The 14717-nt window shown below is 56.0% G+C and overlaps 1 protein-coding gene across 3 annotated transcripts in view; it reads left to right on the top strand.

Annotated features, from left to right (window-relative positions):
- Positions 1–14717, top strand: part of PCSK7 (proprotein convertase subtilisin/kexin type 7) — a 25193-nt gene continuing 10476 nt past the window's right edge. The window contains exons 1-12 of one of the 3 annotated variants that reach the window (XM_080816071.1): positions 1–53; positions 1568–1686; positions 2153–2632; positions 3305–3439; positions 4038–4203; positions 5376–5466; positions 6346–6400; positions 6855–6993; positions 7854–7954; positions 10665–10832; positions 11567–11674; positions 12107–12209. In XM_080816071.1, coding sequence (XP_080672197.1) covers positions 2165–2632; positions 3305–3439; positions 4038–4203; positions 5376–5466; positions 6346–6400; positions 6855–6993; positions 7854–7954; positions 10665–10832; positions 11567–11674; positions 12107–12209 — 1534 coding nt within the window. In that variant the 5' untranslated portion in view covers positions 1–53; positions 1568–1686; positions 2153–2164. Of the gene's footprint in view, positions 54–1567; positions 1687–1834; positions 1910–2152; positions 2633–3304; positions 3440–4037; positions 4204–5375; positions 5467–6345; positions 6401–6854; positions 6994–7853; positions 7955–10664; positions 10833–11566; positions 11675–12106; positions 12210–14717 lie in introns of those variants that run through there. The other 2 variants (XR_013967549.1, XM_080816072.1) reach the window with 2 other exon arrangements.

The following is a 14717-nucleotide window of genomic DNA, read 5'->3' on the forward strand; positions in this document are numbered from 1 at the left end:
GGGAAGCCGCGAGTTTCCGCAGGGAGGCGGCGGCAGCAGCTGCGGCCGGGCCGGTGAGTTGGGAACTCGGTGGGGGCGGGGCAGGGGAAGTCCGAGTGGCCCAGAGCCGGGGGCACCGGCCCCTGAGGACCAGGGGGCCGCATCGAGGGCGCCCTCAGCCCCGGCGTGGGGGAGTCCTGGGAGAAGGGCCACCGGAGTCGCGGATCCCAGGGTAGTAGGGGTCCCTCTGAGGGGAGGGTCACAGTGCGCAGGCCAGTCGGGGCCGGAGAGAAGGAAATCAATGAAACTGACCCGGGACTCGACCTGGTTTCTAGGAACCGGGTGTAGAGGCTGCGAGGAGGACAGTCTCTTGGGACAGTCTCTTTCCAGGACTCAGGGCTGCCCATATTCTTTCTTTTTTTTCCCTTGGCACCTGAGAGCTGTGAAGAGACGCAGAGCAGTTGGGTGAGGTTGTGATCTGCTTTCAGGGACTATTTAAGGTTCCTTTCCCAGAAACCTGGGGTGGGAGTGGGAGACGGTCCTGCTCTGCCCAGAGAGAGAGGAGGAAGTGGTGGTCAGTGTTCTCTTCTCTTCCGGAAATGTATGGGATCTAGGGGACTTGGAGGAGCTTGCCTAGGTGGGGCACTATCTGGCTGCTTGGCAAGGTGTTGTTTTACTTAGCAAGGTCTGGGAAAGGCATCTGAGTGTGTTGGGACAGTGGAGGCTGCTGGAGGGCGGGGAGGAATTTGAGAGGGAATTCGCCTGGGAACCGAAGGAGATGCGGAATGCAGCTTTTTGGAGGGAAAAGTCAGGTGGCCTAAGTTCTCTTCTCCCTTTCCAAAGAGATTTCAGTAAAATACCTATTTTTCTGTCACGTTTTGGGTTCGATCCCTTTGGGCGTGTGTGGGTAGGAAGCCCTGCCTCGGGGTGACACCAGCACAGAGCAGATGACTTCAAAGTCGCCAATAGGTACACACAGGTTCTGCTGCCCCCCTCACCTGTCCCTGGCCCCACCGTTGCCCCCTGGTTCTAAATGTGGCCTTTCTGAAATCAAACCATGGGTGGCGGTCCCAAGTTTGGAGCCTAAGCCCTCAAGTACAGGCCACCCAGCCGAGCTTGTGCTGAAGGATGGCCACATTTAGTGCTACTTTCCAACTGTCCGATCATTTCTCCTTTCCTGCTTGCCCACTTGCTTTTTAGGCCTGTTCAGTTTTGTTTGCATTCTCGGGTTTTCACCATTTCCTCTACTTCCTACCTCCTCTTACTGCCCCTAGCATCCATCAGAGATACAGAAATCAGGACATTAGCTACCACCTCGACTTCTAGGAAATAGTACTATCTGCTTCTCTAGGAGGGTGTCTTGGCAACAGTTCAAGCCCTCTCTGGACCTCTGGGGAACAAAGAAAAGAGGGTGGCGTGATGGTTAGGATAAGAAGTAGGGTTTCTGTGCCAGTCTGCAACCCACTTGAGATCCCTGGAAATGACACTTGATCATTGGCCACTTCCCTTGGTCACAAGTCATGGCTAGCCTCTGCTGGCTCCACTGGATTTGGAATGACACCATTTCTTCTTTTCTTGGGGCCCACAGGTCTGCAGTCTGTGCTCAGAACCTCCACTCGCAGTGAAAGTGATGCCTTGTCTCCATTTGCCCAAAATGAGTGTGAGGTGGTTAGCCAGACCAGGAGCTGAACCTCGCACAGAGCCCAGGTAGGACTGGGGCACCCACGCGGGGAGTCAGCCCTGAGGACAACTGGACTGAGATGTCAGCTGGGGGGAAGATTTATGTCCCCTGGAAATAAGGGAGGAAGAACAGTCATGATTTTGCCAGTCACCTACAGGAGTGATACGACTTTTGAGCCCTTTTCAGAGTCGCAGTGGCAAAGAGCAGCATGGTGCCTGTTAGCAGTTGGACGTCCTCCCTGATTATCTGGTGAGATGGTATTGCCATCCTGCCACCTTGCGGGTATCTGCTGGGGTTAGTACCTGCTCACACCCCACACCCCGCCCGTTGCTCTGGAATAAATGTTTATGAAAAGAGAGGATCCAGTGTTTACAAATGTAAACGGAGTGGATTGGGTGGTTGTAGGCTGGTTGTAGGCGACCTACAGGGATGGCTTGGTCTCCTTACAGATTCCCCGCAGGGGTCCCTGATGTCCTTTCTGTTTGTCTGCAGCCTGCTGCTCTGATGCCGAAGGGGAGGCGGAAAGTGCCACACTTGGATGCCCCCCTGGGCCTACCCACCTGCCTCTGGCTGGAGTTGGCCGGGCTCTTCTTGCTGGTTCCCTGGGTCATGGGCCTGGCAGGGACCGACGGGCCTGGAGCCCAGGGTCCAGGGGGGCTGAGCTGGGCCGTGCACCTGGACAGCCTGGAAGGCGGCGGTCCGGAAGAGACTCTGGAGCAGCAGGCAGATGCCTTGGCCCGGGCAGCGGGGCTGCTGAATGCTGGGCGCATCGGGGAGCTGCGGGGGTACTACCTCCTTGTCCAGCCGGCGGGGCAGCAGCAGGGGCAGCAGGCGGAGGCTGTGCGGCGGCAGGCAGAGGCCGTGTTAGCCGGACACGAGGCTGTGCGCTGGCACTCGGAGCAGAGGCTGCTCAAGCGGGCCAAGCGCAGCGTCCACTTCAACGACCCCAAGTACCCGCAGCAGTGGCACCTGGTGAGCCTGGCCCTGCCGCCTGCAGCCCTCAGGCGGAGAAGTTGGGGTGCTCTGTTCTCTAGACGGCTTTTGACCCTATTACTCTCCCATTGCCCCTGTCCTTTGCCTGAGGACACGTTTCATTTCTGTTGGCTTCGGTGGCGGGTTTTGCCCTCGGGCTCCTCCTTCCCTGTGCTGGTTTCTAGAGAGCCAGAAGTTGGGGTGTGGGTGCTAGGGCGAGGCTGCCCGGGCTCAGATCCAGTTCCTCCACTTGTGTGGAGATCGTAACAGTGTGTACCTAGTGGAGTTCTGATTGGGAGAAGTGAATTAATCTGTGTGTGCCTGATGCTTTGTAAACACTTGGTACCACATTATGTTTTGTAGTGTTCATAGGATATACGTTATATGGCCGAATCGTATCCTCCAACGCTTGTCCTTGCCAACATTCCACTTTTAGCGCTGGTGAAGGATGCCAGGCCTTCCTGGAGAGTGAGCCTGTGGCAAAGCCCTCCCTTGTCCCTCTGTCCCCACCCAGACCTCTCAGTCCGCAACCACTGTGCGGGGCTCTTTGGTGGTGGCCAGGAGGGAAGGAAAAAGGGACTTCGAGCTCTGACTCATCTGTCTGTGAGCTATGTCGTGTGTCACTAGGCTCTCAAGGCTCTGGAATAGTTCCTGAGCCTATGTTTCCCACAGAATAACAGGCGGAGCCCTGGCAGGGACATCAACGTGACAGGTGTGTGGGAACGCAACGTCACCGGGCGAGGGGTGACCGTGGTGGTGGTGGATGACGGAGTGGAACATACCATCCAGGACATCGCACCCAACTACGTGAGTGGCCCTGGGACGCCCCCTCCGACGCCCGCATCTTATCTCCTTCTTGTTACTGCCTCATCCTGGCCCCCTTTCTTAGGGGTCCCCAGGCCACACAGAAGGGCCTGGGAGGTGGGATGGTGTTCTTCATCCTCCCCACTCCCCCCCCCCCCCAGCGTTCCAGTCTGGCAGTTAAGACCCGGGGAGAGAACTCGGGGTGGCACTTCCTGGTTCCAGCTGCTGCTCCCTGCCCTGGGGAGTAAGGAGTGGCCTCTGGAGGCAACTTGCCTCTCCCCGGGAGTTCTGAGCACCTTCCTCCTCCAAAGCCTGCTCTTTAAGTAGCTCTAAATCTCTTATCCTGGGCTTCCCAAGCTGCAGGGCTGTCTCCTGGGCCCGTTTCTATAACGGACAAGAGAGAAGTTTGCTGAGACCTGGGGCACTTCTCAGTTTTGCCCCATGTGTCCTGTTCTCACCTCTGCAGCCTGAGAGAGAGGGATGGGCCTGTTGCACTGGGACCAAAGTCCCAGGTTCCCCCAGGTCTCCTCTCCCCCTGAGCGCCAAGACCCAGCCCATTAAAACTTATAAATGACCACATGTCCCCCCCGCAATGTTTCAGAGCCCGGAGGGCAGCTATGACCTCAACTCCAATGACCCTGACCCAATGCCACACCCAGACGCGGAGAATGGCAACCACCATGGCACGAGGTGTGCGGGAGAGATTGCTGCGGTGCCCAACAACAGCTTCTGTGCCGTCGGAGTGGCCTACGGGAGCCGCATAGCAGGTACCTTCCGCTCTAGCCTCGGTGGGCTTCCCCCACAGTGACGGTCTTCACTCCCCGCCTGCTCCTCTCCCAAGGGCTGACCGTGTTGATCCCCCTCTCAACACACATGGCGTCAGGCAAAGGATAAGCTTATGATAGATAGATCTGTAGGACGTATCAGTTCATTGATTTTTGTCAGTTCAGTGGTGTTTCAAACATGTCGTTAGCCGCAAACCCTACTATATAAAACATATCAAAGTGGGAATGGTCTTGAGGTGGGACGGAGGCCTCACGCCCCAACCACTCACTCACTTGTCCCCTTTCTCTGATCGTGGTTATGTCCCATCAAATGACCCAGCTCACTGTAACAATAACTCCTTTTCCTTATCCAGATTATACTTGTATTTCCATAATTTCCCAAGTACCCTTTTAGTTGCCTTTCTTCCTTCATCCAGTCTGTGTATGGAGACTCCCCTCCCAGCTCTCCAGCTCCCAGCCCGTCTGAAGGTTGCTGTCTGCCCTCCCTCCTCTCAGGAGACCTGAGCAGCCCTGGCCCCTACTGGAGCTAAGGCTCTTTCTCTTAGTCTTCCTACATCAAGAGGGAACGTACATCAAGGGGGAACAGGAAGAGCCCAAATAGGGAAGCCCTCCCCCACAGCTCGTAAGTGCTTGGAACCTGCAGACTGAACGGATTGGCTGTATTCCCCTTACTCTCCAGCAGAGGGCAGCAGCCCTCTCCATAAAGGAGCTACTGAGTGAGCCAGAAACTTCCTGACCCCCGTCCCCTCCCAAAGCTCCATCTGTCCCTACCTGACCACCAGGATGTGACCCACCTCATTTTAGAGGGTAAAAGTAGGCATCCGTGGAGCAGTAATGGTCATGAGTACCATTTATTGGACACACTGTATGTGTCAAGCACTGCACCCGGGCTCTACAGGATTAAGGATGCAAATAGGGGAACCTTGACTGCCTACATTCTAGCCCAGGCCTTGTCCCACCAGCCCCGATGATCCTTAGAATCCAAGATTCAGCATTAGTTAAACAAACAAACAAAAAAGCCCATTCTGTACATACACAAGGTCTAAAAAAGAGCGCTCACCAGGGAAAGGAAGCCGCCCTGTGTGGCTCACCACCACCAGCTCCCAATCGGGGACCTGCGTGGTCGGGGAGCTGATGCAGCCTTCACCGCCCAGGTATCCGGGTCCTGGACGGGCCCCTCACGGACAGCATGGAGGCCGTGGCGTTCAACACACACTACCAGATCAACGACATCTACAGCTGCAGGTACGGCTGGGCGGGGACACACAGCCCCCGCAGCAGAGCAGCAGGTGCCCGCCGGGGTCCTCTCACCGCCTTCAGGCCGAAAGTCCGCCACCCGCGTCTCCAAACCCCCGGCCCTGGGTTCTCCGTCGTAAGCCCCACACCACCCCATCATCAGGGGCCCACACGAGGAGTGTCTGCCCTGTGCTTACCTGTTTCATGAGCTCCGAAGGGCTCCTTTCCCACCACAGCCGGGCAGAACACCCAGTGCCAGTTCCCGCCACCCTGCAGGTGTAAATGCACCTGCAGCTTTGGGTTCTGGCAATGGGTGGGGAGCAGGTGGGGCCTGGGCTCCTGAGAAAGGGGAAACCGAATTTGCGCTGCCCTCACAGCACCGATGGCACCGGCTCTTCCCCCAGCCGGCACCCCCTTAAATGCATGATGTCATCCATAGAGGACATTTCCTTTAGAGAAGGAAGAGAGAGCTCCTCAGACCCAGGAACTCACACAGACAACGTAGGTTCTTTGTGGGTGCTCTGCCATCGAGCCTTGTCTGAGATCCATAGATCAGAAAGTAGGGTGTCCTCCAGTCCCTCTCTACCAATATGTGTTGTCTCCTGCTCCCTGGGACCCAAGAAAGGATTTTCAGGGGCAGGTGAAAGTAGTCCTAGACGGGGAAAGTTTCTAAGGGAAAAAAAAGAGCCTTGTCACGTACTTCCATTTTCTACTTTGGAGTGAAGGCTGGATCTTTGAACCCTGTGTCCTTTAATCATGGGGGACCTGGACTGGAATGCTTGGGAGGACAGGAAGAGCCCAGGCAGGGCGTGGTCACTTGGGACTGGGAAGCCTGGATGGGCCACCACAGTGGGGCTCTGGCTCTTCCCTCTGGGTATTTCTCAACAGCTGGGGACCAGATGATGATGGGAAGACAGTAGATGGCCCCCACCAGCTTGGAAAGGTAACTGAACTGTGTGAAGATTGCGAGACCCGGGACACCCTCTTCGTTCAGGTCAGGTCGCTTACTTTCCCAGCCTACCCCATCTGTGGGGCCAGACTCACAGCATCCAGACCCGCCACCTCTTTTGGGGCGAGTCCTTCTAACCTGGAGGTGGGGCAGCACAGGGGCACCAGTTCTTAGAGAAGCGGACAGTGCCGTGAGTCATTTCCCTGTGATTCTGCAAGCGCATCACTGGCCCCATGGATCTGATAAGCAGCAGACTCTTATCAGACACTTGCTCAATGCACAGCTCCCTCCCTTTCTTGTTTTCCATCTTTAAATCTCTCTCCAGGTTGGTCCAGTGCCTTTGGGCTTTTTCCCCTTTTCTTTCTGGAAGGGGAGGAGAGGATTGGTATGGAAGGTAGAGGTCTTTCTCTGAGCTCCTCAGCTGACCCACGACCGTTGTCCTCCTCAGGCTGCCTTGCAACACGGGGTGATTGCTGGCCGCAGGGGCTTCGGGAGCATCTTTGTGGTGGCCAGCGGCAATGGGGGTCAGCACAACGACAACTGCAACTACGACGGCTACGCCAACTCCATCTACACCGTCACCATAGGTAGTGGCCTGGCGGTTGTGTGTGTGTGAGTGCTTGTGTATGTCACTCCACGAGGAGGGGACTCTGTTTTGGTGTGCATGGGACTCAGTGGAGAGGGGGTTGTGTGTTTTGGGGTGTGTATCCCTCGGTGATAGAGGGCTTCCATATTTGGGGGAATGTGTGTCCCTCAGTGGGGAGGGGGGTGGGGTTGTGGATTTGCAGGGTGCCCTGGCTTCCATGGTGTCTGTCTGTGTGAGCATGATCTTGTCTTCAGAGCCATATAGTTAGGAGGGACTAGCCCTGCTTCAGGGGATCTCAGGACTTCCTTAGATGTCTCCATACCCCGGGAACACTTTCAGCCCATCATCTGGTTAGGCCTCTGCTCCAGCCTCCCATCCTGGGCCACTTGGCTCCTGGTTCATTGAAGCCTTCCCTGACCCCTACGAGCCTGAATGAAATGCCCCGTCCCTGTGTTCCCCACTACAGCATCTGCCCCAGTTGCATTTACTTACCTTCCTCCCTGGCTTTTGGCTCCTTGAGCTCGACACCGTGGCCTTTTCCATGTGGCCCCGATGCCTCTCCCACTGTGGGACCTGCAGTAGATCATTAATGAGTGAATAAACGTGGAGAATGGTGAATGTGTGAACAGATGAGTAGTTATCAAGGGGAACACTCCCAGTTCTACCGTGGGGCCTACTGGAAGAATGGTACTAGGGCCCAGAACCCCCTCTGCCATTTGAGGTTGCCTGTTCAGGTGAGGCGTATGTGCCCTCTGAGGCACTTGGGGGGCAGAGATCATTTTTTTAAACACAGGACAACCTCCCAGACGATAACTGATATCATCAGGCCCCTGGCGTGTGTCTCCCCTGCTCTGCCCCCAGGCGCTGTGGACGAGGAGGGACGGATGCCTTTCTATGCCGAGGAGTGTGCCTCCATGCTGGCGGTCACCTTCAGTGGTGGGGACAAGATGCTCCGAAGCATTGTGAGTGACTCCTGTGCCCTGCGCTCCCCCTCACTGTCCCACAGGACACCCCTCAGGCAGCATGGCTGTATTTCCCAGGGTCCCTGCTCCCCCACCCCGCCCCGCCCCTCCAGTTCCTCTTCCCCAGCAGACCGAGGTCTCAAAGGGCATGCCACTGTTGGGAAATCGGAACTAGGACCCTGAACAAACCTATACGTGGTTTTTACCTTCAGCATTTTATTTTATTTTATTATTTTATTTTATTTTTTATTTTATTTTGTTTTATTTGACAGACAGAGATCACAAGTAGGCAGAGAGGCAGGCAGAGAGAGAGGAGGAAGCAGGCTCCCTGCGGAGCAGAGAGCCCAATGTGGGGCTCGATCCCAGGACCCTGAGATCATGACCTGAGCCGAAGGCAGAGGCTTTAACCCACTGAGCCACCCAGGCGCCCTGTACCTTCAGCATTTTAACTTACGAATATATATATTTTTATAGAGACTAGTACGCATCACCCTGATTAAAGAACTCTTTTGAAATGTCTTCTTTTGGTGGAATTTGGGCTTTGGCTAATTCCTGTGGGCTTAGGAAAGAATCTTCATTCCATTACCCTTCAGCCCTTACGTAAATACTATGAGTTCTGGTCACGTTCCTCATCAGGAGTAAAGCTAGTGGTTGTTTTCATGGGATGGGCGGGAAAAGGAGTCTGGGAAATGTCTGTCAACCCAAGAAACACTTCTTTCCTTGGAGCTAGAATTGGAGCCATGTCCAACAAGGGATCGGAGCAGGGGAGTGGAGCTTCTCACGCTGGGGAACCTTTTAAAGAATTCAGGCTCTGCTGCCCACACCCGGCTGGCTTAGTTCCATCCCGGCAGGTTCAGGCCAGGTCTCTGGACTGGGACCCCAGAGCTCCAGGGAAGAGCCGGGCTACAGCCTGGGGCTGTCCTCCTTCTCCAGTGGCCTGGGGACAGACATCTCTCTGGGGCATCTGTCTTCCTGCTGGGTCACATTCCTTCTCCAAAACTGAAATTCTGTTTTGCCAGTAAGTGACTTCTGGCCAACGCACGGTTCCAAGGCCCTGTGCCAGTGGCCCTCTGCCTCCCGCCCCCGCCCCCGTCCAGGGAGAAGGAAAAAGGGAGTGGGCTAAAGGAGACACATCAGAGAGGCTTTGCCCAGCAGGCAGGCGTCGGATTCAGAGGGCCCCCCCCCCCCGCCTCCCCGAAGGCCAGGCTGGGTCAGAAGAAAGAGCAGGAGCAAACTGTGCTCTTGGTGCCTTGGCAGAAACTGGGGAGCCCACTCGCCGAGGCCTCCCTAGCATGGTTGAGACTTGCTCAGCAGTGCCTGGCTGTTCTAACTCTCTCCCCTTCCTACCCCCACCCCCGCCTCCACCTGAACTGTCACTGGCCCAGAAGTGAGAGGAGTTTGCCAAGCTCCCAGCTTCGGGATGTCCTTGCCTTGGAAACCCCGCTGCCAGTTGCCGCTCAGTGACCAGCGGTCTCCTTGGGGGCAGGGCGAGCAGCCTGCGCTATTCCCCCGCTGGGCGCCTGGAGCGCTCCCCTAGACTTTCCCAGGGCTGCCGGGGGCTCCTGCCGCTCTAGGCATGTTCATGGCCCTCACAGCTATCCCTGAGACTGTCCCCGTGACGCTGTTTCCTTAACAGGAAAAAACCCAATCTGCTCCCTGGCACAGACCAGCCTTCCCAGTGTCACTGAGGCTACAATTTGGAGGGTTTTTTCCTTTTTCTTCTGGGAGCACACGGTGTCTGAGTGAAAATTACATCTCTTGGCAGCTGCTGTAACAGCTGGGAGGGAAGCAGTGAGTACAATGGAGAAAGGGCAGTTCTTGGCAGAAGTTAGCACCCTGGTATCTGACCCAGAGAGAAGCCTGGAAGGAAAAAATTCTCTAGTCTTAACATTGGCACCATGTCCTAGATCCAAAGAGCCACAGCGTGGGGCAGATTTAGGCAAACCCTTTATGGCTCCAGGGTTGATTAGAGCATGAAAAGAAGAGCTTGATGCCATCTCTCCCCATGGGGTAACTCCCCTTCCCCGCCCCCACCTACTGTCGCCTCCCACCTCAGAACCACAGGTAGAGAAGGGGGGCTCACGGGAACCACACTGAGGCACCAGGCCCAGAGCCGTGAGGCAGTTTGGGCCAGGGTGGGCAGGCCGTGTAGACACGAAGCCCGTACTGAGCTCACAGGGTGGGCAAGGACTCAGTTCCCTCTCCCTGGGAACACACTCCCTTTGTTCCCACTGATGTCACTCCAGCTCTTGTCGCCGAGCTGCCAAGTTGGATTTCCTTGAATGGTGCCGTCACTGTTGTCCCAGCTCCAGCTGGGGCCCAGGAGCTCCCCCAGCCCCTTCCTCCGTCTAGCATGGCCGCAGGGCTCGGAGGGTCAGGGTGGGGAATTGGGGAAGCTGTTATTAGAGGAGCAGGAATCAGGAAGGCTGTCCTCTGCACATAAGGCATCTCCCACAGGGCTCTCTCCTCTCTGCCTGCAGCCAGACCCTCCAAAGTAGCTCTTTAGTCTTGACTCATCTTTTCTCAGTTCTCCAGAGCTTGTCCTGCAGGGCCTTGAAGGGTTAAGGATCTCCTTTCGGTTCTCACAAGGGAAGGGCCCACCTGAGAGGCTTACTCTGAGCGCCCATCCCCCACTCCACCCCCCACCCCTGCCGCATAGCACCTGTGCACTCTGTGTCTAACCCTGCCCCTCCCCCCATCCACTTTCCAGGTGACCACTGACTGGGACCTTCAGAAGGGCACAGGCTGCACCGAGGGCCACACGGGGACTTCGGCCGCGGCCCCCCTCGCGGCGGGCATGATAGCACTGATGCTGCAGGTGCGGCCGTGCCTCACGTGGCGGGATGTCCAACACATCATTGTCTTCACAGCCACGCAGGTGAGACCCAGCCGCCTTCCCCACGCTTCTGCTTCCGTGCACACGTGCAGGGAGCAGGCGGCTTCAGACTCGCCCAAACTCGAGGGGCCAGATGTTTTCCAGAGTTGCCGGTGTGTAGAACAGGTGCGAGTGGCCCGTCAAGATCTCAGGCCCGAACTCATTTGTACCTGCTCTGCCTGAGCCATTTCACCTGCTGAGGAGCACACGGGGCTCCCTTCCTCCTCCGGGCCCTGTGGCTCCTGGCTCCCTCTCCAGGAGCAAGCCGGGAGGGTGGTGACATCATGGGGCTTGGACCTTCTGTTCCAACTCTCCTTGGGGAACCCATTCCCCTCGGCCCGAGAGGGAGTCTGGCCCAGGTCAGCCAGCAGGGGCAGCGAGGAAACCAGAGTTAGGTTGTTGACCTTGTAGTTGCCCCTTAAACAACATGGGTCTGGATGCATGGATCTGCTGTAAATGTGTTTTCTTTTCCTCAAGATTTTCTTAATAACATTCCCTTTTCTCTAGCTGACTTTACTGTAGGAATACAATACATTATCGATGTGACATACAAAATTTGTGTTTATCAACTGCTTCCATTCTCCGTAAAGCTCCTGGTCTGCAAGGAGGCTATTAGTAGTTAAGGTTTGGGCAGTTAGAAGTTATACATGGAGTTTCAGCTGTGTTGAACTGACTTTTTCGAGAGTCAGGCGTACCTCGGAAATCCCAGAGACTAAGCGGCACCTCTGTTCTCGCAGTACGAGGATCGCCGTGCCGACTGGGTCACCAACGAGGCCGGCTTCAGCCACAGCCACCAGCACGGTTTCGGCCTACTCAACGCCTGGAGACTCGTCAATGCAGCCAAGGTGAATGGGTGTTGGCAGCGCGGGGACCCCTGCCTGGCAGGATGGGGGGCGGGGGGTGGCAAACGCCTGAAACCTTGCCTGGCACGTCGTAGGCACTTAATAAATGTTCTTCGTTCCGTTAACACTCATGCCATCTGATACCCATTTTTCAAACGGAGAAGCAGGCTCAACATGCTCACAGAAGTTTCCGAACTGTTAGCGAGTGTAGCTTGGGGCTCCCAGGGTGCTCTGGTCGTCCTCTTGCACCCTGGACACAGCCACTCGCTCTGGTTCTGTGTTACGGTGCCGTAGGGAGAGCTCCCAGGTGTCGGCAGGAGCCTCGGGAGTGAAAGGAGGTGATGAGGACAGGAGAAGAGCTGGGCCCTGAGAATGGAGTGGATGAGTGCGCGTGGCCCGTCTCGCTCATTCACCACCACCCCTTTCCTTTACTAGATCTGGACCTCTGTCCCTTACTTAGCTTCCTATGTCAGCCCTGTGTTAAAAGAGAACAAGGCTATCCCGCTGTCCCCCCACTCACTGGAGGTCCTGTGGAATGGTAAGTAGTCAGCAGAAAGGGGGTTAATCTCGGGCCTGAGGTTTGGGGCGGGGTGCCGGGGAAGTCCAGCTCATCGGCCCTGCCCGACTCTGCCCCCTTCCTTTAGGAGCTGAGCTCCAGGCAGACCTGTGGAGTTTTCTTTGACCATTTTAGGACATGTTGCCGCTTCTGACTTGGCTGGCCCCCTGGCTGCTTAAATAAGACCTTTCTCCTGAGTTACTAGTAGTGGAAGGAGCTGCTGAGCAACCGGTTAGAAGGGCGGGACGGGGGGGGGGGAGGAGTGGCCCTGGGACTTGAGCTGCAGAGGCAGGACTTGAAAGATGCTGCTCTGACTTCCAGGCTGGGGACTGGCCAGGCAGTCCTCTTCAACCCAGTGGCCTTTGGATGAAGAAAATGAATCTCTTCCTTTGACTCTCCAGCTTGTGTGATACAGAAGCCTGGTGGGGTGTTTGGGGCGGGACAGGAGGATGCCGATGTCTCCCCCGGGAGCGGTTATCTGTCCTCTGTCCCCGCCTCCGTCACACCCAGGCTCCGTGGGGTTGTGTGAAGTGCTGTGGTTGAACCCCTTCCCGGAGAAGAGGGCAGCGGGATGGGGATGCTTGTGCCCGGCAGCAGATTCCCCCGAGTTCCCGTGTGAGACTTTCCGTACTCCCAGCTCCGAGGGGGAATTTTTTTTTCCCTTAAAGAATTTTGCCAGGGAGGGTTATTTGCTATTTTTTTGTGAAGATTGAAGCATGCCATGTTTTGGGCCCAAATTAGATCTCCGTCCTCACTTACCCCGGCTTGATCCTAGAGAGTGATCAAACCAGAGCAAGTCCAAGAGGAGGAATGGCCAAAGAAGGGAGCCCAGAAGGGAGGGGCAGGGCAGCTTCCCTCTGGTGGAGGTTTCCCCGAGAAGCGTTCCGTTGTCTCTCTCCCTAACCGTGTCCGTCACTTGCCCATTCCCTCTACGTGGAAGGAAATCCACAGGCCGGTTCGTCGCGTTTTCCGTAAAAGGAATGCTGTCTTGGAAAGGGCATCCGCCAAGGCAGAGAAGTCCAGGAACATTCCTAGGAATGCAGTTCAGTCGGAACCCCTAGGCTTTGCACTGATGAGTCTTGGAGGTAGTGAACTTTTTAACCGTGACCTCTCACCCAGCACTGCCCCACTGTCCTTTAAGTAACAAAGTAACGCAGAGTCGCACTTGCCAAATGGGAGTTAACTTAGAGGGTTGGGGGCCTTTCCAGCCTCGTCATCCTGTGCTTCCCACTGACCAGGGGACCTTGCCCCAGCATGGGTGACAAACCTCCCCGGCAACCGCTTCTTTGTCACTAGGAAGCATAAAAGCTTCCTAGGCCGAGGAGAGTGGGAAATGGGGTAGTGGGCAGAGAGGATGAAGCAAAGGGAGGTGTAGACCCAGAGTTCTGCTAGTGTGGAGGGCAGCAGGCAGGACAGCTGCGGATTTCTGAGTTCAGCGAAGGTGTCTTCTCCTCTCTTGCGGCTCCATTTACCCTCCAGCAGACAGGACAGAAAGAACAAGCTTGTGAGCACACTTGGAGGTTGAAGGGACTGTAGTTAATATGGTTTAGAGCGACTAGACAGTCCACAGGTATGCCCCTGTGACCAAGCTTGGTCTTTTCCCCCAGACCAGGGGGGAATCGGTGTCCGAGGGCTCAAAGTCAGCTGTTTCTAAGAGGGAGGGAGCTGAAGGTCGGCGAGAGAAGAGAGGAGGTGCGGTACTGCTGACACTGTAGAGCGGTGGTGTCCCACAGAACTTTCCACAGTGATAGAAATGCTCTCTACCCACTGGCCGTGTGAGGGCTATTTGACGCTTACGATGTGGCTAGTGTGAGTGAGGAGCTAAGTTTAACTGTATTATATTTAACGTCACATAAATAACCGCGTGTGACCAGTGGCCACCGTGCTGCAGTGTAGTGATGGAGCCAGATGGAGGATGTGGGGGAAACGGGACTGGGGCCCCTTGGTTCCCGTAGAGCTGCCTCCGGGTCTGAAATCACTACCAGAGGGCAGGAGGGGCAGTGGGGTTTGGGAGGAGTGTCTAACACACGAGAGCGTCTGCACGTCTTCAGGGAATTTCCTGAAGCCCCTTGCGGTTACCCTGTTACCCTACTTGAAGCCTGAGTGTAACAGGTGAGGCCTCCGTGGAGGCAGGAGTCCTGCTCTCTCTCTGTGCCTCCCCTGTCCCACCCACCCTCTCCCTCTGCACTGACTCTTCTCCTGCCTTCACACATCCTTGGGTCACCTATGGGGAAACAAATGGAAGTCCCTGCCGGCCTTTAACCTGGAACCCTTAAAAGTGAATGAACTAAAGCCACCGGTCCCTTTTTTTTTTTTTTCAAAAATTTTATTTATTTATTTGACAGACAGAGATCACAAGTAGGCAGAGAGACAGGCAGAGAGAGCGGAAGGGAAGCAGGCTCCCGGCCAAGCAGAGAGCCCGATGCGGGGCTCGATCCCAGGGCTTTAACCCACTGAGCCACCCAGGCACCCCAGCCACTGGTCACTTTT

Source organism: Martes martes (genome assembly GCF_963455335.1).
Source record: "Martes martes genome assembly, chromosome: 10".
NCBI lineage: Eukaryota > Metazoa > Chordata > Mammalia > Carnivora > Mustelidae > Martes > Martes martes.